At 53.5% G+C, this 24,163-nt stretch overlaps 2 protein-coding genes across 2 annotated transcripts; both read left to right on the top strand.

Annotated features, from left to right (window-relative positions):
• The first annotated feature begins 5,125 nt into the window (after window positions 1–5,125).
• On the top strand, window positions 5,126–15,681 carry LOC129694000 (coiled-coil domain-containing protein 50-like). The gene is made up of 7 exons (XM_055630723.1): window positions 5,126–6,738; window positions 10,221–10,283; window positions 11,853–11,970; window positions 12,882–12,949; window positions 15,023–15,153; window positions 15,192–15,484; window positions 15,567–15,681. Exons 1-7 carry the CDS (start codon window positions 6,651–6,653, stop codon window positions 15,679–15,681), a joined length of 876 nt encoding a protein of 291 aa, XP_055486698.1. The 5' UTR covers window positions 5,126–6,650.
• On the top strand, window positions 15,168–22,894 carry LOC129694019 (serine/arginine repetitive matrix protein 1-like). The gene is made up of 5 exons (XM_055630745.1): window positions 15,168–16,686; window positions 17,781–17,918; window positions 19,316–19,428; window positions 21,040–21,099; window positions 22,773–22,894. The coding sequence occupies exons 1-4, from the start codon at window positions 15,754–15,756 to the stop codon at window positions 21,086–21,088; spliced, it is 1,233 nt and encodes a 410-aa protein (XP_055486720.1). The 5' UTR covers window positions 15,168–15,753; the 3' UTR covers window positions 21,089–21,099; window positions 22,773–22,894.
• The last annotated feature ends 1,269 nt before the right edge of the window (window positions 22,895–24,163 follow it).

Below are 24,163 nucleotides of genomic sequence, written 5' to 3'. Positions count from 1 at the left end.
ATTTCTATGAAGACGAGCTGACTGATTCTGTTCTGCAGCTGATGGGGGATGAGTGACCAGCTCGCAGCCTGTTGCTCACAGATGCACGCACGCACTTCAAACTGAAATGTTGCTTGTGATTAAGTTGCCATTCACTCATGTGGGCTGACTGTGTGTGTGTGTGTGTGTGGTGGGGGGGGGGGACATCTTCAAGACGAAGGGTTGTGCCAAGGACCTGTCCCTGTCTCTCTCACACAGTTCCACTCCTGTACACCCAATTTCATTTTGTTTAAGAAAGAACTGCAGATGCTGGAGAAATCGAAGGTAGACAAAAAAGCTGGAGAAACTCAGCGGGTGCAGCAGCATCTATGGAGCGAAGGAAATAGGCAATGTTTCGGGCCGAAACCCTTCTTCAGACTGGAGAAGGGTTTTGGCCCGAAACGTTGCCTATTTTCTTCGCTCCATAGATGCTGTTGCACCCGCTGAGTTTCTCCAGCTTTTTTGTGTACCTTTGAAAAGACTAGGCTTGTATTCACTGGAGTTTAGAAGGATGAGGGGGTTCTTTTAGAAACATATATAAAATTATAAAAGGACTGGACAAGCTAGATGCAGGAAAAATGTTCCCAATGTTGGGCGAGTCCAGAACCAGGGGCCACACAGTCTTAGAATAAAGGGGAGGCCATTTAAGACTGAGGTGAGAAAAAAACGTTTTCAGTTGTGAATTTGTGGAATTCCCTGCCACAGAGGGCAGTGGAGGCCAAGTCACTGGGTGGATTTAAGAGAGAGTTAGATAGAGCTCTAGGGGCTAGTGGAGTCAAGGGATATGGGGAGAAGGCAGGCACGGGTTATTGATTGGGGACGATCAGCCATGATCACAATGAATGGCGGTGCTGGCTCGAAGGGCCGAATGGCTTCCTCCTGCATCTATTTTTTATTTCCATGTTGCCTATTCCTTCCTCCATAGATGCTGCCTCACCCGCTGACTTTCCCCAGCTTTTATGTCGACCCCCAATTTAATTTTAATCCAAGTCAAGTCAAGTCAAGTTTATTTGTCAATCCAGTGTGCACACATGCTGACAATCTTTTCTTTACGTTGCATGCCAGTGAATGGCCTTCATACATTAACCCGACTTTCCCTGGGATCCACCACCTCTGGACCCTCTCCAATGGCAGCACTGCTATGGGGCCCAAAACTGCTCACAATACTCCAAATGCGGCCTGATCATCACCTTATGCATTCCGTTGTCTCTGTACTGTACACTGACAATGACAATTAAAATTGAATCTGAATCTGAATTTTATAGAGCCTCAGGATTGCATCCCTGTTTAGACTTAATTGTAGACTTCAGAGATACAGCGTGATAACAGGCCCATCGCATCCGCGCCGACCAGCGGCCGCCCTGTACACTAGCTCTATCCTACACGCACTGGGGACAATTTTACTGAGGTCAATTAATCTACAAACCCGCAAGTCTCTAGGGTGTGGGTGGAAACCGGAGCACCCGGGGAAAACCACACGTGGTCACAGGGAGAAAGTGCAAACTCCGCACGGACAGCAGCCGCAGCCAGGATCGAACCCGGGTCTCTGGCGCTGTGAGGCTGCGCCCATAGTCACAAGCCGCTAGATCAGTGGTTCCCAACGTGGGGCAATTTGCAATTGAGCGCGACTGAGGAGGTCTGGGTCCAAATTTTCGATTTTTCGTACGAGACAATCCACAAATATTTCAATATTCTAATATAGAAATGTTCTCTCTCTTTATTACCTGTGAATACTCTTTTATGATCATATTTATCATTGTTATTATTTTAATACCACCTAATGATTTTTTCTTTTTTTTTTACAATTTTTTAGTAATTTCTTGCTCAGAACATTAACTCTTTTGTTTATTTCATTTTTCTTTTTCATGGATGCCATGTTCGTTCGAAGCTTGTTTAAACCAAGGTATTGGCGTTTTAAGCTTCTTCAGCTGAAACGGAGTTCACTTTTTAAATGATAAGAATTATATATCACCACATGGGGGGAGGGGGCATCAGGATTTTAGAGGTGATTAGGTGGGGCATGGCCAAAAAAAGGTTGGGAACCACTGCGCTAGATCCTCTCACAAATCTTAGGCACAAAGGCCGAATTTCTAGCACCCGTTCAGTTTCATACCAATAATAAAAAAATATATTTAAAATGAAGAGCATTATCTCCATCTGTGTGTTTGATGCTGTGGTTTGTCCAGATATTTACCAGCCTCGACTACGCCAGCAACTCTCTATTGACCCGCTGAGTTATGCCCATGTCCCACTTGGGAAACCTGAACGGAAACCTCTGGAGACTTTGCGCCCCACCCAAGGTTTCCGTGCGGTTCCCGGAGGCTGCAGGTGGTTGCCGGAGGTTGCAGGTAGGGAGACTGACAAAAACCTCCGGGAACCGCACGGAAACATTGGGTGGGGCGCAAAAAGTCTCCAGAGGTTTCCGTTCAGGTTTCCTAAGTGGGACAGGGGCATTACTCTGCCATTTTGTGTCTATCTTTGGTGTAAACCAGCATCTGCAGTTTTCTCCTACAGTCTATATTACCTGTTTTTGTTTTTTAACACACAGCAAATATTCACCATGCTACAAATTAAATAAAATGTTGAATTTTTAACACTGATGCATTTTGTGACTTCATACAAAATCTGTACTGTTCTGAAGAAGGGTCGCGACTCGAAACGTCACGGGTTCCTTCTCTCCAGAGATGCTGCCCGTCCCGCTGAGTTACTCCAGCATTTTGTGCCGATCTTTCTTCGGTTTAAACCATTATGACTCGTTAATAATAATAATAATAATATCTTTTATTGCCATTGCACATAAGCGCAACGAGATTTGGCATGCAGCTTCCAACCGATGTCATAACTTAAATAACTAATAAAATTAGGATTTAGATATCCCGAGAACATGGTTTGTAAAAAGAACAGTAAAACAGTTCAACAGACTAGTGGGTCTGGAGGAGGTTTATAAGAATAATTGCAGGAATGAGTGGGTTAACATATGGTAAGCGTTTGACGGCACTTACAGAATAGTGAAAGGCTTGGCTAGAGTGGATGTGGAGAGGATGTTTCCACTGGTGGGAGAGTCCAGGACCAGAGGGCACAGCCTCAGAATTAAAGGGCGCTCTTTTAGAAAGGAGATGAGGTGGAATTTCTTTAGCCAGAGGGTGGTGAATCTGTGTGGGATTCTTTGCCACACAGACGGCTGTGGAGGCCACAAGTCAGTGGATATTTTTAAGGCGGAGATAGATAGATTGTTGATTAGAACGTGCGGCGAGGGTTCTGGCGAGAATGCCCGCCACACCCCACAGTGTGGAGAGAGGGCGGAGGGAGAGAGGGCGGAGGGAGAGAGAGAGAGAGAGACCCCTCAGCGCCCAATGTGGGTCTCATCATCCGTCTGAAGACGGGCCTCGACCCGAAACATCGCCCGTTCCTTCTCCCCAGAGATGCTGCCCGTCCCGCTGAGTTACTCCAGCACTTTCTGTCCAACTTCAGCAAGGAGATGGGGAGGAATTTTTTAGCCAGGTGGTGGTGCATCTGTGGTGCGAGATCCCGCCCCCGTCCGTCCCCATTGGTCGCGTCCAACGTCAATCACGTCCCTTCCTCATCTTAATTGGCCATCTGCACCCACTGGTCCCGCCCCCTCTACCCTCATTGGCCGCGACCAACGCCCATCACGGCCACTTCCACCCTTATTGGCCAATGTCTTCAACAAGTCCCGCCTCCCTCTTACGGCGCGGTGCGTCAGCTCCCACGCTGCGTGACGTCGTACGCCAAGTAATCCCGCCCCCCTCGACGTGACGCATTACGTCAAGTTTCCCCCCCTTGCGTGACGTCGTACGCCAAGTAATCCCGCCCCCCTGGACGTGACGCATTACGTCAGTTTTCCCCGCCCCCCCCTCAAGTGAATCCCGCCTCTCTACGTGACGCATTGCGTAGGGCAAAGATCTTAGAGCGAAGCCCCGGGGCAGCGGGGAGAGAGAGTGCCCCAAGACAATGTTTCTTATTTAATGTCCCTTGTCTAGTCTGAAATAAAGTTCATTGTTGGTTTAGAAGAAATATAATTGTGTGTGTTATATACATTTATATAATTTTCATGTATGTGTGTTTATAAACATTTTATTCCTTAACAAGAATCAACAGAATTATGAACTAATTGAATTATGAATCTAACCCTATAATGACGCACAAAAAGTTCCCCCCTGTCAATCACCCTGCGAGTCGGGTCGGTTCCGGTTACTACAAAATCAACTCAAACACTGTTTGTGAGCCATTTAAAAAGAAATGATTTAATAAAACGTTAAAAAAGACAATTACCAGAATCAAATTTTATTCTTGACAAGAAGTTTGAACTGTCAGATTTATGAATCTGACCCACACAAACTGTTGCCCCGCAACATTGATTACAGTGCGAGTCGGGTCGGGTTAGGTAGGCTCAGGTTGCTAAAATGGGCGTGGAAAAATGCCCATGATCCTCTCCATAGCGTACTACACGTCAGCCCATTGCATTTAGCAGGAGTAGCCTATCTTGCTCCGCTATAAGATCTTTGGCGTAGGGTATCCTCGGAGTGACGCGTTACGTCAGGTAACCCCGCCCCTCTGCGTGACGCATTTACGTCAGGTTTCCTCGGAGTGACGCATTACGTCAGGTAACCCCGCCTCCTCACTGCGTGACGCTTTACGCCCAGGTTGCCTCGACCCGCCCCCATCAGTGAATCCCGCCCCTACGACGTGACGCATTACGCCAGGAGAAGCATTACGTCAGGTAACCCCCCACTTACGTCACTCCGTAGACTAGTAATCCCGCCCCTCTGCCTCGACGAGTAGCATTACGTCAGGTAACCCCGCCCACTCTTACGTCACTCCGTAGTCTAGTAATCCCGCCCCTCTGCGAGAAGCATTACGTCAGGTAACCCCGCCCACTCTGACGTCACCCCGTAGCCTAGTAATCCCGCCCCCCTGCCTCGACGTGACGCATTACGTCAGGTAACCCCGCCTACTCTTACGTCACTCCGTAGTCTAGTAATCCCGCCCCTCTGCCTCGACGTGACGCATTACGTCAGGTAACCCCGCCTACTCTTACGTCACTCCGTAGTCTAGTAATCCCGCCCCTCTGCCTCGACGTGACGCATTACGTCAGGTACCCCCGCCCTGCATGACGCGCTCCGTGCGTCAGGTGAGGCCCCGGCTCCAGGTGAGCGGCGGCCCCGGGGACAAGAGCCCGGTCGCGGGGAGAGGCCGAGCCGGAGCCCGGGGACAGGAGAGGCCCAGCCAGGCCGCGCACTCAGCCCCTGCCCCCTAAACCCTCCATAACTCACCTTTAAACCAAGCCAGCCGCCCAACACAAGGTATTTGACTAACTAACCATTAATACTAGCGTAACTAGCGATGAAAACTACAAATAACTAACCAGTTAAAGTCTGGGGACTAAAATAACTAACTGTTGCTGCTTAAAAACTGGTGAATGTAAAATAACCTGGTGTTTGGGAACAGTCTAGAGTAAACTAACTAACTATTGGTGTATGGGACTGATTAGTGTAACATAACTAGCTCTTAACCTATGGAGATTGTAAACAAAATAACTATTGGTATCTGGGATCTATTTAAAGTAAAAGAATGAACTATTAACCCATGGAGTTTGCTTAAATTAAATTACTAACCATTAATGTAATGTTATTGATTAAAGTGAATCATCTCCTGGTGTCTGGGGCTTGACTAAAGTTAAGGAACTAAACACTAACCTGTGGAAGCTGCTTAAGGCAAAATAATTAACCCTTAACCTTGGTTTAGTTTAGAGATACAGCACGGAAACAGGCCCACCGAGTCCGCACCGACCAGCGATCTCTGCACACTAACACCACCCTACACAAACTAGGTACTATTTATATTTATACCAAGCCCATTAACCTACACGCCTTTGGAGTGTGGGAGGAAAGCGAAGACCTCGGAGAACGTGCGAACTCCGTACAGACAGCAACCATAGTCGGGATCGAACCCGGGTCTCCGGCGCTGTGAGGCAGCAGCTCTACCCGCTGCACCACCCTCTGATCAAAGTAAAATAACTAATAAGTAACATCACTTAGTCATTTATAGCTGGGGTATTTGCCCGATAACTAGATTATTGGGGCTAATTGTTTGGTGGTGGGAACTAATTTTAAACTTCAGTAGCTAGTTAAACTAGAGTAACTAGTTATTAAAGGCTAGTTGTTAACTGAACAAACTGCTCCGTAATCAAAGGGAGTTTGTTGTTAATGTAGGGCAACCAGGGGTAATATGTGCAACTAACCGATTACCCCAGTAAATAGTTGACTAAGCAAGCTGCAGTAACGGATTGTTGGTCAGGGAGTCCACTAACTCGTAACTGGAGAGTGACCAGCCTTTAACTCAGCGGTTCAGGCAGCATCCCTGGAGTAAAGGAACAGGTGACGTTTCGGGTCGAGACCCTTCTTCACACCCCATTTTGGAAGTCTTTCATGAGCTTGGTTTGGACGTGGCAGAGAGTGATCGGTCACTGGTTGAAGGGACAGAGTTACCTGGTGGTTTCGGAGAGAGCCGTCGGGGAGGGGGGAGTGGTCCTGTCACAAGGGGTGTCCTGACTACATGGTTCTGAGGGACACTGGGTTTCAGCCGCCCTGCAGCAGTCAGGACAAGAAGACATGCCGATTTGGTGGAGGCCACCCAGGAAAGATGGCTGGCAGCTGACTCAGACGGAAACGCAGGCCGGGAGGAATCGAGTGAAGGAAGGTGAGAATGTAGATGGGTAATGTGGAGGAAGGAACTGCCGATGCTGGTTTAAACCGAAGATAGACACAAATAGCTCGGCGGGACAGGCAGCATTCCTGGACGTCAGTAGAGGCCATTTGGCCCTTTGAGCCAGCACTGCCATTCAATGTGATCATGGCTGATCATCCCCAATCAGTACCCCGTTCCCTCCTTCTCCCCATATCCCCTGACTCCACTATCTTTAAGAGCCCTATCTAGCTCTTTCTTGAAAGCATCCAGAGAACCAGCCTCCACCACCCTCTGAGGCAGAGAATTCCACAGACTCGCCACTCTCTGTGAGAAAAAGTGTTGTCTCGTCTCCGTTCGAAATCTCCGAGACATCCGGAGGAGGCGCTGTCCTGAACGGCTGCCTGTCCTGCAGCTGTCCGTTTTTTTCCCCTTCTTTTTTGTTATTTTTAGTTCGTTTAGTGTACAGTCAGGGGGTCTAATCTTTTTATGTGTGGGGGGTGGTGGGGGGGAGGGGGAAACTGCTTTTCCAAGTCCCTACCTGGTCGGAGGGGTTGCCTTCCTCCGAGCAGCGTCTTCGACCCGTCCTCGCGGCCTAACAGCGGGTCCTGGAGCAACATTTTCCTGAGGGGCCTGCCCAGAACATCGGCTTTGGCGGCGGCGCGGCGCTGGAGCGCTGTCGTGGAGCGGGCGATGCCTTTCCTGGGTCGCCGCGCTGGGACTCCAGTATGCTGGGACTGCCGAAAACATCATCGGTGAGCCGCGGTTCTGCGGAGCGGCCAGCTGCGACGCTGAACTTTACATCCCGGAGCCTGGGATCTCTCGCAGAGATCGCCAGTGTGTGGAGCTCCGTCCGGCGCGGTCAGTTTGGCTTGGAAGCCGCGGGCTCCGTTGGGAAGGCGGCCGTTCCTGGCACCTCAAGCCGCTGGGGGTTCTCCCGACGCCGGAGTACCATCACCCGGCGAGAACATCGGGCGCCGTGGCGGCGACTGTGGAGGCCTCAATAGGCCCGACTTTGGGTGGACAAGAGGGTGGGGACTGAACTTTGTGCCTTCCCCCACAGTGGGAATCACTGTGGGGGGATGTTTTATGTTTGGTGTTGAATTTCTTTATGAATACTTTGTTGTATTTTTTTATTAGTGTGCTGCAAGGACATCAGAATTTCCCCTTGGGGATTAATAAAGTTTATTCAATTCAATTATTCAATTCAATTCAATTCAATTCAATTCAATTCAATGAAATGGCTTGCCCCTTATTCTTAAACTGTGGCCCCTGGTTCTGGACTCCCCCAACATCGGGAACATGTTCCCTGCCTCTAGTGTGTACGAGCCCTTAACAATCAATGGAGAGAAGAAATGGGTGACGTTTCGGGTCGAGACCAGGGACTCGACCCGAAACGTCACCCATTCCTTCTCTCCAGAGATGCTGCCTGTCCCGCTGTTACTCCAGCTTTTTGTGTCTATCTTCATTTAGAACAGTAACTCGGCTTTACATCCTTGCTTTTATATTCTAGTCATCTCGAAATGAATGTCAGTGTTGCATTTACTCCCAACTCATAATGTCATAAGTATTAGGTCATTCGGCCCATCAAGTCTACTCCGCCATTGAATCATGGTTGATCTATCTCTCCCCCCACCTGACCCCCTTCTCCCCATAACCCCTGACACCCGTGCTAAATCAAGAATCTATCTATCTCTGCTTTAAAAATATCCACTGACTTGTGGCCTCCGCAGCCGTCTGTGGCAAAGAATTCCACAGATTCACCACCCACTGACTAAAGAATGTCCTTCTCATCTCCTTCCTAAAGGAACGTCCTTTAATTTTGAGGCTGTGGCCTTTGGTCCTAGACTCTCCCACTAGTGGAAACATCCACTCCACATCCACTCTATCCAAGCCTTTCACTATTTGGTACATTTCAATAAGGTCCCCCCTCATTCTTTTAAACTCCAGCGAGTACAGGCCCAGTGCCGTCAAATACGCCCATCACTCTCCAGCACTTTTGTAGAGTGGTGAATCTCTGGAACTCTCTGCCACAGAGGGTAGTTGAGGCCAGTTCATTGGCTATATTTAAGAGGGAGTTAGATGTGGCCCTTGTGGCTAAGGGGATCAGGGGGTATGGAGAGAAGGCAGGTAACGGGATACTGAGTTGGATGATCAGCCATGATCATATTGAATGGCGGTGCAGGCTCGAAGGGCCGAATGCCCTCTACTCCTGCACCTAATTTCTATGTTTCTATGTCTTAAGTTAACCCACTCATTCCTGGTAGACAAAAGTGCTGGAGAAACTCAGCGGATGCAGCAGCATCTATGGAGCGAAGGAAATAGACCCGAAACGTTGCCTATTTCCTTTGGGTTTCGGCCCGAAACGTTGCCTATTTCCTTCGCTCCATAGATGCTGCTGCACCCGCTGAGTTTCACCAGCATTTTTGTCTACCTTCGATTTTCCAGCATCTGCAGCTCCTTCTTAAACACTCCTTCCTGGGATCATTCTTGTAAACCTCCTCTGGACCCTCTCCAGAGCCAGCACATCCTCCCTTAGTTATGGTGCCCAAATATTGCTCACAATGCTCTAAGTGCGGCCTGACGTGCGGCCTTATAGTGCCTCAGCATTAGTTCAAGTTCAAGTGAGTTTATTGTCATGTGTCCCTGTATAGGACAATGAAATTCTTGCTTTGCTTCAGCACACAGAACATAGTAGGCATTTACTACAAAACAGATCAGTGTGTCCATATACCATGATATAAATATATACACACATGATAAATAAACTGGTAAAGTGCAAATAACAGATAATGTGTTATTAATAATCAGAGTTTTGTTCGAGACGGGTTTAATAGCCTGATGGCTGTGGGGAAGTAGCTATTCCTGAACCTGGTTGTTGCAGTCTTCAGGCTCCTGTACCTTCTACCTGAAGGTAGCGGGGAGATGAGTGTGTGGCCAGGATGGTGTGGGTCTTTGATGATACTGCCAGCCTTTTTGAGGCAGCGACTGCGATAGATCCCCTCGATGGAAGGAAGGTCAGAGCCGATGATGGATTGGGCAGTGTTTACTATTTTTTGTAGTCTCTCCCTCTCCAGGGCGCTCAAATTGCCGAACCAAGCCACGATGCAACCGGTCCCGATATATCCCTGTTTTTGTATTCAAGCCCTCTTGAAATAAATGCGAGCGTTACATTTGCCGCCAACTCATCCTGCGGTAAAATTGAACTGCAGATGCTGGTTTATACCAAAGATAGACGCAAAGTGCTGGAGTAACTCAGTGAGTCTTTAGCATCTCTGGAGAAAATGGGCAGTGACGTTTCACACCGGGACCCTTCTTCAGACTCCAAACATTTTGTGTCTATCTGCAAATTAATCTTTTAGGAATCCTGCACCAGCACTCCCAAGTCCTTTTGCGCCTTTGTTTTCTGAATCCTCTCCTCTCCCCATTTAGAGAGTAGGGTCTACGCCTTTATTCCTTCGACCAAATGATTTCTCTTTTCCGTTTCCTCCCTGCAGTTTGCCAGAAGTTCCAGATTCTGGGAGACCAAACAGTCGCGCACGTCTTACAGGAACAGGAAGGTTAGTGGAGGTGTGTGCGTGCGTGTTTGTGTGTTTGTGTGTTTGTGTGTGTGTGTGTGTACGTGCGTGTGCGTGCGTGTTTGTGTGTGCGTGCGTTTGTGTGCGTGCGTGCATGTGTGTTTGTGCGTGTGTGTGTGTTTGTGTGTGTGTGTGCGTGTGTGATCTTTCTTCAGACTGTAGAGGAACAGCGCGCAAACAGGCCCTTCGGCCCACCAAGTCCGTGCCGACCAGCGATCACCCCGTACACTAACACTGCCCGACCCACTAGGGACAATTTCCAATTTTACCGAAGCCAATTAACCTACTAGCCGTCACGTATTTGGAATCTGGGAGGAAACCGGAGCACCCGGAGAAAACCCACGCGGTCACAGGGAGAACGTGACAACCCATTTTCGGCCCCATTTCCGTAACCGGCTTCCGTCTCCGCACCAAAGACCCCGTAGCGTAGCAAAGATAACTAGTGCGGAGACGGAAGCCGGTTACGGAAACATCCTCGTAAAAATCTTCTGCACATTTTCAGAATTTTAATTTATATATTAACACAAACTGTTCCCCCGCAACGTTGATTACACCACGGGTCGGGTGGGGTCCGGTTACTGAAATGGATGACAAAAAGGCCCACGTTCCGCTCCGTTGCGTACTACACGTCAGCCCATTGCATTTAGAAGGAGTGGTCTATCTTGCTCCGCTATAGGATCTTTGCTCACCTGTGCCCCCCATCCCCCCCCCTCACCTGCGTGAATGGTCTTGTGGTTGCCCCGGTAGCGGAAGGCAGCCCGGCAGGTGATGCCCGAATACAAGACTGCCCGCGTCTCCTTCACCTACACCTGTGCTAGTACCTGTCCCGTGTTACCTGGTGACCAGGGTGGATAGGGTGAACTGTTTTAAATATCTGGGAGTCCACATCTCCGAGGATATGACATGGGCATCACACGCCTCAGCACTCGTGAGTAAGGCAAGGCAGCGCCTTTACCACCTCAGGCAATTGAGGAAATTCAGAGTGTCTCCGAGGATCCTCCAGTGCTTCTACGCAGCGGCGGTGGAAAGCATCTTATCCGGGAACATCACCATCTGGTTTGGGAATTGCTCTGCCCAGGACAAGAAGGCTCTGCAGAGAGTAGTGCGTTCGGCCGAACGCACTATGGGGACTTCACTCGCCCCCCTGCAGGAACTATACAACAGGAGGTGCAACTCCAGAGCAAATAAAATCATGGGAGACCCCTTCCACCCCTGCAACGGACTGTTCCAGCTGCTACGGTCAGGCAAACGCCTCCGTTGCCATGCGGTGAGAACGGAGAGGTTGAGAAGGAGTTTCTTCCCAGAGGCAATTCGGACTGTAAACTCCTATCTCACCAGGGACTAACTCTACTGAACGTTTTTCCTTCCATTATTTATTATGTAAAATAATATGTGTGTTATGATTGTGTTTATAGTTTGGTTGTTTTGTTTGTCTTTTGCACAAAAGTCCGCGAGCATTGCCACTTTCATTTCACTGCACATCTCGTATGTGTATGTGACAAATAAACTTGACTTGACTTGACCACTTGACCAGTGTCCTTCATCCTGCAGTGGAGGAGCACCTGTCTGCCAACAAGCAGAAGGCTCGGCAGGACCGGCAGAGCCTGAAGGTGGCCCTGACTCTGCAGGAGCAGGAGGATGCACACAGCTGCGATCCCGACACACCCAGGTGAGGTGCTTCAGTGGTAGCAGCAGCATTCGGCCCAACCAGTCTACTCCGCCTTTCAATCGCGGCTGATCTTTCTTTCTTTCTTTTAAAATCTTTTTATTAGTTTTTTTCCAAAAAACAAATCCAAACAAAAAGAATAATGATAAACATAACAATGATATTGATACATAGGGATCAGGATTATATTAATAACAGGAATAACCTAAATATGAGCCCTGTATCAAAATACACATTGAATATCGACTTCCCGGTCTCTAAGGGGGGTCTTATAGAAACTTACAAAATTCTTAAGGGGTTGGACAGGCTAGATGCAGGAAGATTATTCCCAATGTTGGGGAAGTCCAGAACTAGGGGCCACACACAGTTTAAGGATAAGGGGGAAATCTTTTAGGACCGAGATGAGAAAATTATTTTTTACAGAGAGTGGTGAATCTGTGGAACTCTCTGCCACAGAAGGTAGTTGAGGCCACACAGTTCATTGGCTATATTTAAGAGTTAGATGTGGCCCTTGCAAGTACAAGCCGAGTCTATCCAGTCTTTCTTCATATGAAAGTCCTGCCATCCCAGGAATCAGTCTGGTGAACCTTCTCTGTACTCCCTCCATGGCAAGAATGTCTTTCCTCAGATTAGGAGACCAAAACTGTACGCAATACTCCAGGTGTGGTCTCACCAAGACCCTGTACAACTGCAGTAGAACCTCCCTGCTCCTAGACTCAAATCCTTTTGCTATGAATGCTAACATACCATTCGCCTTCTTCACTGCCTGCTGCACCTGCATGCCTACCTTCAATGACTGGTGTACCATGACACCCAGTTTGCGTGTGCTGGTCTGTGCTGCTGGTTTGATGGTGATACAAGTGATGCAGTTGACCTCTCGCATGGCTCCAACTCTGCACCCTGTCTCTCCGCAGCAAGGAGATGGAGATGGCGTCTGGACCTTCGGGGGAGAATGAGGAGCCGGCGGGCCGGAGAGACGAAGGTAAACGCAACTCCCCGGAGCAAAGTTCCCGTTCCCTCCCACTGCCCAACGATGCTGCCCTGTCACACGCACAATCACATATACAATTATAAAAGGTCTGGACAAGCTCGATGCAGGAATACTGTCCCCAATGCAGGGCGAGTCCAGAACCAGGGGCCACACACACAGTCTTAGAATAAAGGGGGGAGGTCATTTAAGACTTAAGGGACAGATGTTTAGGGGTAATATGAGGGGGAACTTCTTTACTCAGAGAGTGGTAGCGGTGTGGAATGAGCTTTCAGTGGAAGTGGTGGAGGCAGGTTCATTGGTATCATTTAAAAATAAATTGGATAGGCATATGGATGAGAAGGGAATGGAGGGTTATGGTATGAATGCAGGCAGGTGGGACTAAGGGAAAAAAAGTTGTTCGGCACGGACTTGTGGGGCCGAGATGGCCTGTTTCCGTGCTGTAATTGTTATATGGTTATAAGCCTGAGGTGAGAAAAAAACTTTTTCAGTTGTGAATTTGTGGAATTCCCTGCCACAGAGGGCAGTGGAGGCCAAGTCACTGGATGGATTTAAGAGAGAGTTAGATAGAGCTCTAGGGGCTAGTGGAGTCAAGGGATATGGGGAGAAGGCAGGCACGGGGTATTGATAGGGGACGATCAGCCATGATCACAATGAATGGCGGTGCTGGCTCGAAGGGCCGAATGGCCTCCTCCTGCACCTATTTTCTATGTTTCTATCTCACGATGACATTATTTACCAGCGGACCTAAGCCATAGAAAATAGGAGTAGGCCATTCGGCCCTTCGAGCCAGCACCACCATTCTATAGGATCATTTAAACTCCAGCGAGTACAGGCCCAGTGCCGACAACGCTTGTGATGGATTCACCCACTCGTTCCTGGGATAGACCTCCTCTGGACCCTCTCCATTCCCTTATCCCCAACCAGTCTGAAGAAGGGGCTCGCCCAGAAACGTCGCCCATTCCTTCTCTCCAGAGACGCTGCCTGTCCCGCTGAGTTTCTCCAGCATTTTTGTCTACCCACACACACTGTCATTGCTGCTGCTTGAAAACTCCCTGCAGTTCTAGTCTAAACAGTCAGCTCAGGATATCCCCTTCTGCCTTAATCACTCACCTTGCTGTTCTTCTTTTCCCTCCCTCCTTCCCTGCCTCTTCTCTCTCTCTCTCACCTTCTCTCCCTCTCCCCCTCTCTTCCCATCTCTCACCCTTTCTCCCCCTCTCTCCCCATCTCCCCTCTCTCTTCTTTCCCCCTCTTCTCTCTCTTTCCCCTCTCCTTTTCCTTTCCCCCCTTCCCCCTCCCTCTCCCCCCCTCCCCCTCCCCCCCCTCTCCCCACCCTCCCCCCCCCTCTCCCCCCCCCTTTCCCCTTCCCCCCCCCCCCCCCCCCCTCCCTCTCTCTCCCCCCCCTCCCTCCCCCCTCTCCCCCCTCCCCCTCTCTCTCCCCCCTCTCCCCCCCCTCCCCCCTCTCTCCCCCCTCTCCCCCCTCTCTCCCCCCTCTCCCCCCTCTCTCTCCCCCCTCTCCCCCTCTCTCCTCCGCCTCTCCCTCTCTCTCTCTCTCTATTCCCCCCTCTCCCCCCCTCTCTTTCCCCCTCTCTCTCTCTCTCCCGTCCTCTCCCCCTCTCTCCCCCTCTCTCCCCCTCTCTCCCCCCTCTCTACCCCTCTTTCCTCACCACTCTCACCCCCTCTCTCTCTCTGCCCCATTCTCACTCCTCCACTCCCTCTGCCCCATTCACTTTCCCCTTCTCTCTCTCTCCCCCCTCTCTCCCCCCTCCTTCCCTTCCTCCACCCCCCCCCCCCCCCCCCCCCCCCCCTCCCCCCCCCCCTCGCTCTCCCCCTCTCGCCTTCTCTTCCCCTATCTCTCTTTCCCCTCTTCCCCTCCCAATCTCTCCCCCCCTCTTTTTTTCCTCTCTCTCTCTCTCTCTCTCTCTCTCTCTTTCCCTCCTCTCCCCCCCTCTCTCTCTCTCCCCCATCCCCTCTCTTCCCCCCTTTTTTCCCCCCTCTCTCTTCTCTCCCCCCTCTCTCCGCTTCCGCTCTCCCTCTCTTCCCCCCCCCCCCCCTCCCCCTCTGCAGTCTTCATACTGTGTGATCGGCCCCGATCTCGCCACCCGTTTGTTGCGCGCCCCTCCCCGTGCGAGGGGGAGAGCGAGGAGTCCGGGCGGAGCGGACGGGGACCAGCGCCCAGCCCCGGGACCACCCCCTCGGTACCAGAACCCCTACCTCGGCGCTGGCCCCCCGCCAGCACGGGGAGCCCGTCTGGAGGCCGCGGGGCGTAGGCGAGCGGCGCGGAGACCGGGGCGAGGGGGAGCGCCGCGCCGATCGGAACGCCGCCTCCGACTCGGAGATTCGGCCGCGGCGCCGCCGGCAGCAGAGACGGGGACCCAGGGACGGGGGGCGGGCGATGTCGGAGCTGGGGCGACGGCCCCAGCGCAAGGCGGCGGAGATGGACCCCGGCTCCAGCCGGCACCTCCTCACCGTCGACTCCCGGAGCGAAAACCTCCATCACTCCCCCCTCAACCCTCCTGAGGGGCCACGGCAGGATAGGTGGAAGGATGCGAATGGCCCTCGCCCATTGGCTACGGAAGAGAAGAACGCCCAACGCTCATTGGATGAGCAGAAGCATCCCCATCACCGATTGGCCGCCAATGAGAAGCAGGTCCGTCACCCATTGGTCAATGGGAAGCACGGCCAACACCTATTGGATGTTGAGAGACAAGTCCGTTACCCAATAGCTGATCAGAGAAACGTCCATCACCCATTGGCTGTGGAGAGACAAGTCCATCGCCCAATGGCTGATCAGAGAAATGTCCATCACCCATTGGCTAATGAGAAGCAGGACCGTCAGCCATTGGCCAATGGGAAGCACAGCAATCACCCATTGGCTGTTGAGAGACAAGTCCGTTACCCAATGGCTGATCAGAGAAACGTCCATCACCCATTGGCCGTTGAGAGACAAGTCCGTTACCCAATGGCTGATCAGAGAAACGTCCATCACCCATTGGCTGTTGGGGAACAAGTCCATCGCCCATTGGCTAGTGGGAAGCAGGTCCGTCAGCCATTGGCTGCTGGCCAGAAGCGTGTCCATTGGCCGCAGGCGGTTGGCCGGAACCAAGATGGCCGCCCGTTGCCCGGCAACCCCGCGGCAGCGTGGGTCCCTGCAGCAGGCGGGCGCGGACATCCTTATCCGTCCGGGGGCCGCGGCAGTGGACGGTGGTGGCCCCCCCACGCGCAGCAAGGCCCGGGTCAAGCAGGTCCACTTCCGGCTGTCCCCACCTCCAGCCCCCGGCCAAAACCCATCGGCCAACCAGCCGCGGGCAACCCAACCGCCATTGGACACAAGGGCCGAGCAAGCCTGGCTCCCATTGGCCGGCCGTCCGAAGCGGGTCCACTTCCCATTGGACAAGGAGAGCGACGGCTTCGACCACCCCTCGGCCCAATTGGCCACCTCGGCCGGGCCTCCGACCCCCGTCCAATACCAGCCGGGCAGCAAGGAGGCGGAGGCCATCATCGACTATGTGGCGGTCAAGCGGATCGAGGGGGGGTCTCCGTCCCGGTCCCCGAAGCCCCTCCCCAGCTCAGACCCCGCCCGGCGGTCACCGGCTCATCGCCACTCGCCACAGGCAGCAGAGGGCCGAAGGCAGCCCGCGAGGGGGCCCGCTAGCAGGAGCAACGATGGGCCGAACGGCGCGGTGGACCGAACCCGGGCAGAGAAGACAGCGGCAGTGAGCAGGCACAAGGTGAACTGAGGATTGTATTCACTGGAGTTTAGAAGGATGAGGGGGGGGATCTTATAGAGAAGGCAAGTGAATGGGGTTGAGAGGGAAAGATAGATCAGCCGTGATAGAATAAACGGGGGGTCATTTAAGGCTGAGGTGAGAGGGGATCTTATAGAAACATATAAAATTATAAAAGGACTGGACAAGCTAGATGCAGGAAAAATGTTCCCAATGTTGGGCGAGTCCAGAACCAGGGGCCTCACACAGGCTTAGAATAAAGGGGAGGTCATTTAAGACTGAGGTGAGAAAAAAACTTTTTCTCCCAGAGAGTTGTGTGAATTTGTGGAATTCCCTGCCACAGAGGGCAGTGGAGGCCAAGTCACTGGATGGATTTAAGAGAGAGTTAGATAGAGCTCTAGGGGCTAGTGGAGTCAAGGGATATGGGGAGAAGGCAGGCACGGGTTATTGATTGGGGACGATCAGCCATGATCGCAATGAATGACGGTGCTGGCTCGAAGGGCCGAATGGCCTCCTTCCTGCACCTATTTTCTATGTTTCTATAAGGAGGGGGGAGAGTGGGGGTGAGTGGAGGCTGGGATAGGGCTTATCTTGTGGTCGGAGAGATGCCAAGAAGTGGGTGGGTGGTCTTTGGTGCGTTTAGAAGAATGTGGGGGGGGCTCATTGAAACGTACAGAATAATGAAAGGCCCGGATAGAGTGGATGTGGAGAGGATGTTTCCACTAGTGGGAGAGTCTAGAGTCTAGGACCAGAGGGCACAGCCTCAGAATTAAAGGACGTTCCTTTAGGGAGGAGATGAGGAGGAATTTCTTTAGTCAGAGGGTGGTGAATCTGTGGGATTCGTTGCCACAGACGGCTGTGGAGGCCACAAGTCAGTGGATATTTTTAAAGCAGAGATAGATAGATTCTTGATTAGTGCGGGTGTCGGGGGTTATGGGGAGAAGGCAGGAGAATGGGATTGAGTGGGGGGGGGGGGCGGACTCGACGGGCCGAATGGCCTAATTCGACTCCTGTAACTTGTAACAATGGAGCGGTCCTCGTGGGTGAAGCCAAGTTGTGATGGCCCTTCCTCTGACGTTCCCACCTCCCACCTCCAGGTGCTGGGCGGAGGGGGGGCCGCGAGCAGCCCCCGGCGGGAGGGGCCCCTGGACCCCCGGAGACGGGACGGTGTTGCCAGGAGGGGCGGCCCCCGCAGACGGGCACAGTCGGCAGACCCGATCACCAGCGGGCACAAGGTACGAGGGGGGAAGTAACCTGGGGGGGGGGGGGGGGGGGGGGGGTGCCCCCCCAACTCCTTGGCCCCCTCCCAGACCATTCCCCTCTTCCCACCTGATTTCCCCCCCCCCCCATTCCCCCCATTCCCCCCCCTCCCCCCCCCCCCCCCCCCCCCCCCCCCCTATTCCCCCTTTCTGCCCCTCCCAGCACATCAAGGGCAGTGGAGGCCGGTTCTCTGGATGCTTTCAAGAGAGAGCTAGACAGGGCTCTTAAAATAGTGGAGTCAGGGGGTATGGGGAGAAGGCAGGAACGGGGTACTGATTGGGGATGACCAGCCGTGATCACATTGAATGGGCGGTGCTGGCTCGAAGGGCCGAATGGCCCTCTACTCCTGCACCGATTGTCTATTGTCTATCAACACGCCTCCCCTCCTCCCTCCCCCAATTCTACCCCCCTCCTCCCCTCCCCCCCCCCTTTCTTCCCTGACCTTTGTGGCCCAATGCCACCCCTCTATGCCCACTCCCACCCCTTTCCAGCCCAATCCTGCCTGTACCCCCCCCATTCCTGCCCCCTCCCGACACATTTCCTCCTTCCCCCCCACCTTTCACTCTGTCCCCTCCCCAATCCACATCACCCCCACCTCTTCTCCCCATTCTCTTGTTGTCCTCCCCCCCCCCCCCCACCCTCCCTGTCCGTCTCTGTGTTAGGTAGACACAAAACGCTGGAGTAACTCAGCGGGACAGGCAGCGTCTGGAGAGACGGAACGGGCGACGTTTCGAGTCGAGACTCTGCGTGTCATAGACATAGAAACATAGACAATAGGTGCAGGAGTAGAGGCCATTCGGCCCTTCGAGCCTGCACCGCCATTCAATATGATCATGGCTGATCATCCAACTCAGTATCCCATCCCTGCCTTCTCTCCATACCCCCTGATCCCTTTAGCCACAAGGGCCACATCTAACTCCCTCCTAAATATAGCCAATGAACTGTGTGGCCTCAACTACCTTCTGTGGCAGAGAATTCCACAGATTCACCACTCTCTGTGTGTGTGTGTGACAAAAAAATGTTTTCCTCATCTCGGTCCTAAAAGATTTCCCCCTTATCCTTAAGCTGTGACCCCTTGTCCTGGACTTCCCCAACATCGGGAACAATCTTCCTGCATCTAGCCTGTCCAACCCCTTAAGAATTTTGTACGTTTCTATAAGATCCCCCCCCCCTCAATCTTCTGAATTCTAGCGTGAGCTGTCCCGCTGAGTTCCTCCAGCGCTTTGCGTCAGCCTTCGATTTTAAACCAGCGTCTGCAGTTCCTTCCTGTTCGTATCGATGGTCGTGCCACTGGCCCGGATGAAAATGTGGGGGGGGGTGGGCTGTACCTCTGTGTAACCCGTGTTTATCTCTCACCCTCTCACCCCCACAGATGACAGGTGGGACCTGGCGGCCGACAAGGAAAGGGGCCCAGAAAACGGCCTCACAGCCAACCGCTGGTGCAGCGATTACACACTCAAGGCCATGCAAGCAGTCGAACTGCGGGTGGGTTACCTGCCTCTCCCCCTCCCCCCCCCTCTTCACCCCCCCTCTCTCTCTCTTCCTCTTTTCCCTCTCTCCTCACCCTCTCCTTCCCCCTCTCTTCACACCCCTCCCTCTTCCCCCCCCATCTTCTTCCCCCCCTCTCTTCCCCCCCCCCCCTCTTCCCACCCTCTCCTCCCTTCCCCTGCCCTCTACCCCTCTCCTCTCTCCCCCCTCCCCTCTACCCCCCTCTCTTCCCCCCTCTTCCCCTCCCTCTTCACCCCTCCCTCTCCTCTCCCCCTCTCCCCCCTCTTTCCCCCCTCTTTCCCCCTCTCCCCTCCCCCTCCCCTCTTCACCCCCCCCCTCTCTTCCTCTCCCCCTCCTCTTTTCCCCCCTCCTCCCCTCTCTTCACCCCTCCCTCTTCCCCTCCCATCTCCCCCCCTCCCTCTTCCCCTCCCTCTTCCCCTCCCTCTTCACCCCTCCCTCTTCCCCCTCCCTCTTCCCCCTCCCCTCTTCCCCCTTCCCTCTTCACCCTCCCTCTTCCCCTCTCCCTCTCCCTCTTCCCCCCCTCCCTCTTCCCCCCTCCTCCCCCTCCCTCTTCCTCCTCCCCCCTCTTCCCCCCCCCCCTCTTCCTCCTCCCCCCCCTCTTCCCCCCCCTCTCCTCCCCCCTCCCCCCCTCCCCCTCTCTTCCCCCCCCCTCCCTCTCCTCCCTCCCCCCTTCCCCCCCCTCTACCCCCCCTCTCTTCACCACCCCCCTCTTCTTCTCTCCCCCCCCCCCTCTCCTCTCTCCCCCCTTCCCCTCTTCCCCCATCTCCCATCCCCCCCCCCCCCCTCCTAGCGCTCCACTGTTGGCTGTGGGGTGGGTGATAACGAGTTATACAAACGGTGAAACTCAACAGACCGACAGTGAAACTAGCACGAAGACCAGGGTGGGGGGAGGGGATGGAGAGAGAGAGAGAGAGGGGGGGAAGCAAGGGTAACTTGAAGTTAGAGAAGTCAATGTTCATACCGCTGGGGTGTAAGCTGCCCCAAGCGGGGGTGGGAGATCGCAACCTTCGTGTGGTCCGCCCTGTTTCGACGAATGCAATCAACCCGGCGTGCACAATCAAATAAGATCAAATAGAACAAGTTGTCCGACAACTTTAGGCTGTGCACGCCTTAGGCAAGAAGAGGAAACACTTTTTCTGACAGAGAGTTGTGAGTCTGTGGAATTCTCTGCCTCAGAGGGTGGTGGAGGCCCGTTCTCTGGATACTTCTTAAAGATAGCGGAGTCAGGGGAGAAGGCAGGAACGGGGTACTGATTGGGGATGATCACATTGAATGGCGAATGGTGCTGGCTCGAAGGGGCCGAATGGCCTCTACTCTTGCACCTACTGTCTATAAGAAGAAGCTGCCCGAGCAAAACATGAGGTGCTGTTCGTCCAATTTGCGCTGGGCCTCACTCTGACATTAGAGGAGGCCCAGGACAGAAAGGCCAGTGTGGGAATGGGATGGGGAGTTGAAGAGATCGCCCAGAGGTTTAGAAGCACTCTGTGTCCTCTTGTGTGTTAACTGTTTGTCTATTCAGACATAGAAACAGCTCTGTGTTTCTACGCCTGCGTTGATTTCTCTCTCCTTCTCCTTCCCCGGCGCCAGAAAGCTCAACTGCGAAAGGCAAGGACAGCTGACCGACACCTTCAACTAGCTCAGGACGAGGTGAGTGACCCGTATCCGGGAACGATTCTCCCCCCCCCCCCCTTACAACCCCCCTCGCCCACTCTCAAAATACGGGACAAATTCCCCACGGCAATTCGTTGACCGACTGGTCCGTGGCTGGGTGAATGATGAGTTGGCCCCGAGTGCTGGACTGCACACACACACACAAAGCCCAGCCCAGCAGGCCAGCTGAGGAGTTTTAGAAACATACAAATTAGGTGCAGGAGTAGAGGCCATCCGGCCCTTCGAGCCTGCACCATTCGCCATTCAATATGATCAAGGCTGATCATCCAACTCAGTATCCCGTACCTGCCTTCTCTCCATACCCCCTGATCCCTTTAGCCACAAGGGCCACATCTAACTCCCTCTTAAATATAGCCAATGAACTGTGGCCTCAACTACCTTCTGTGGCAGAGAGTTCCACAGATTCACCACTCTCTGTGTGAAAAATGTTCTCATCTCGGTTTTAAAGGATTTCCCCCTCATCCTTAAGCTGTGACCCCTTGTCCTGGACTTCCCCAACATCGGGAACAATCTTCCTGCATCTAGCCTGTCCAACCCCTTAAGAATTTTGTAAGTTTCTATAAGATCCCCCCTCAATCTTCTAAATTCTAGAGAGTATAAACCAAGTCTATCCAGTTTTGGCCCCGGGGTGCCCCGTCCAACTCACGAACCGATGATCGGACATTCGGTAGAGTTGCTGCCTCACAGCGCTAGAGACCCGGGTTCGATCCCGACTACGGGTGCTGTCTGTGTGGAGTTTGCACGTTCTCCCCGTGACCTCCGACATCTTCGGTTTCCTTCCACACTATTAATTGATTAATTGGCTTGGTGTAAATGTTAAGATTGTCCCTAGTGGGTGCGGGAATAGTGTTAGTGTGCGGGGATTGTCAGACTCATCAGGCAACGGTGAAAGCAACAGGGGTCCTAAACTTTCTGAGGCACAACTTTCATCATTGTATCAAGGAGAAGCTATACTTCACCCTGGTTAGACCTCATTTGGACTCCGCAGTTGCAGCATGGGGACCCATACCCAAATACAAAACATTTCTTCGATCGAACGTGTCCAAAGACAGACAGACAGGCAGCTCGATTTGTTACTAACACCTATGAGAGAGAAGCGAGTGTCACCAAACTTCTGAATTCTCTGGTCAGGGTGGAAGGGACCCTCTCCAAGACACACACACACACGTGAAGCTCACCGTTTGACCTTAACGTTTTTACAAAATGTTAAACGGTCAGCTCGACATAGACTACAAGACCTACACCAAACCCCAAACCAATTAGGAGCAGACGAGGGCATTCGATCCAATTTGTGATCCCAGCTACAAAGACAGACGTGTACAGCAATTCGTTCTTCCCCCGCACACACAATTAAAGCACGGAATAATCTCCACCCAACTATAGTTACCCAACCAGATGCAACTACATTTAAAGTAGCTCTTTCTTCCCAATAACCCTTTCTGGCTTAAGCCCTCCCTTCACCACCTCCACAGTTTAAATTCCATTTGGAATATTTTGGAGGACCCAAGAAACCAAGAATCGCTGGTCGGCACGGACCCGGTGGGCCGAAGGGCCTGTTTCTCTAAACTAAACAGACTGTCCCCTGGGGCAGTGTGGGCGTGCATGTGTGGAAAGGACTGATCCCGGCCAATCTGTCTCCCTGCCGGCAGGAGTTTGCTCTGAATCTGCTGAGGGGGGAGATGATGGCGCTGAGCGTCCGGGAGCGGGAGATGGAGCGGGAACGTCGGGATTCCAGGCCGGAGTGGGACCGGGATCGGGATCGCCAGGATTCCGAGCGTTCCATGGAGATGCCAGACGGGAAGAAGCGGGAGGCGGTCCGGAGCGACAGCCCCCCCTCCTCCTCTGTGAATGTCGACTGGGTGAGTCTGTCTGTCTCCCCCCCCCCCCACCCCCACCCCCCCCACCCCAACCCCCCCCCCCCCCCCCCCCACCCCCACCCCCACACAAGAGCTCCCCCTGACCACCCTTGGTTGGTGGGGGGGGTGGGGGTGGTGGTGGGAGCTGGGGGTGGTGGTGGGAGGGGGGTTTAGAGATGGGGAGGAGGTTGGTGGGGAAGGGGGGGGGATGGGGGGGGGGTGGGGGGAGGAGAGCTGGGCTGATGCTGCATCCAGGGAGCTGACGAACCCCTTCTCCTCCCCACCCTCAGGCTGACGATGAGCAGATGCCGAGGCCGGCGTACTTCTGAGCCAATGTCCGAGCGAGGGAGAGAGAGAGCACTGGGACCCTGCGGACAGCGACCCCTCACCGCGCCGGTGAGTGAACAGGCAGGCGTTCCCCCCCCCCCCCCCCCCCCCCCGACATACACAGGCCGTCAGAGCGTAGAAACAGGGAGCTGCAATGTGGGTGGAAACCAGAAAACCCACACAGTCCCAGGGAGAACATAAAACACGCACACACATGCACGCGCACACACACACGCACTCGCACACACACACGCACGCGCGCACGACGCCAGGTCTGTAGCTGCGAGGCAGTAGCTCCAGCGGCTGCTTCCCGGTGCTGCCTTGTGTGTGTGGGCTCCAGGGCTGGGCCGGGCTGTACTGAGCTGGGCTGGGCCAGGCTGGGCCAGGTTGTACCCCGTGTGTGTGTGTGCTGGGCTGGGCAGTACCCCCGGGCTGGGCTGTACCGGACTGGGCTGGGACTGGGCTGTACCGGACTGGGCTGTACCGGGCTGGGGCTGTACCGGACTGGGCTGTACCAGACTGGGCTGTACCGGGCTGGGCTGGGTTGGGCTGTACCGGGCTGGGCTGGGCTGGGCTGGGCTGTTCCGGGCTGGGCTGTACCGGGCTGGGCTGTACTGGGCTGGGCTGGGCCGGGCTGGGTTGGGCTGTACCGGGCTGGGCTGTACTGGGCTGGGCTGGGCTGGGCCAGGCTGGGCTGGACCAGGTTGAACCCGCTACTGATCGTAGACTCTTCTCTTCCAGGTGTGTGAGAGCGATGGAGAGTTGCAGCCACAACGTGCGTCCCTGTGAATCCACGGCTCCCTCTACTGGGGCAAGGAAGCGCTGCAGCTGTGAAGGTGCAGGCAGCAACTTTATCA

This window comes from Leucoraja erinacea, unplaced genomic scaffold (genome assembly GCF_028641065.1).
Source record: "Leucoraja erinacea ecotype New England unplaced genomic scaffold, Leri_hhj_1 Leri_51C, whole genome shotgun sequence".
In the NCBI taxonomy this organism is placed as follows: domain Eukaryota; kingdom Metazoa; phylum Chordata; class Chondrichthyes; order Rajiformes; family Rajidae; genus Leucoraja; species Leucoraja erinaceus.
Note: the sequence above shows the minus strand (reverse complement) of the source record. Positions and strands in the feature narration are given on the sequence as shown.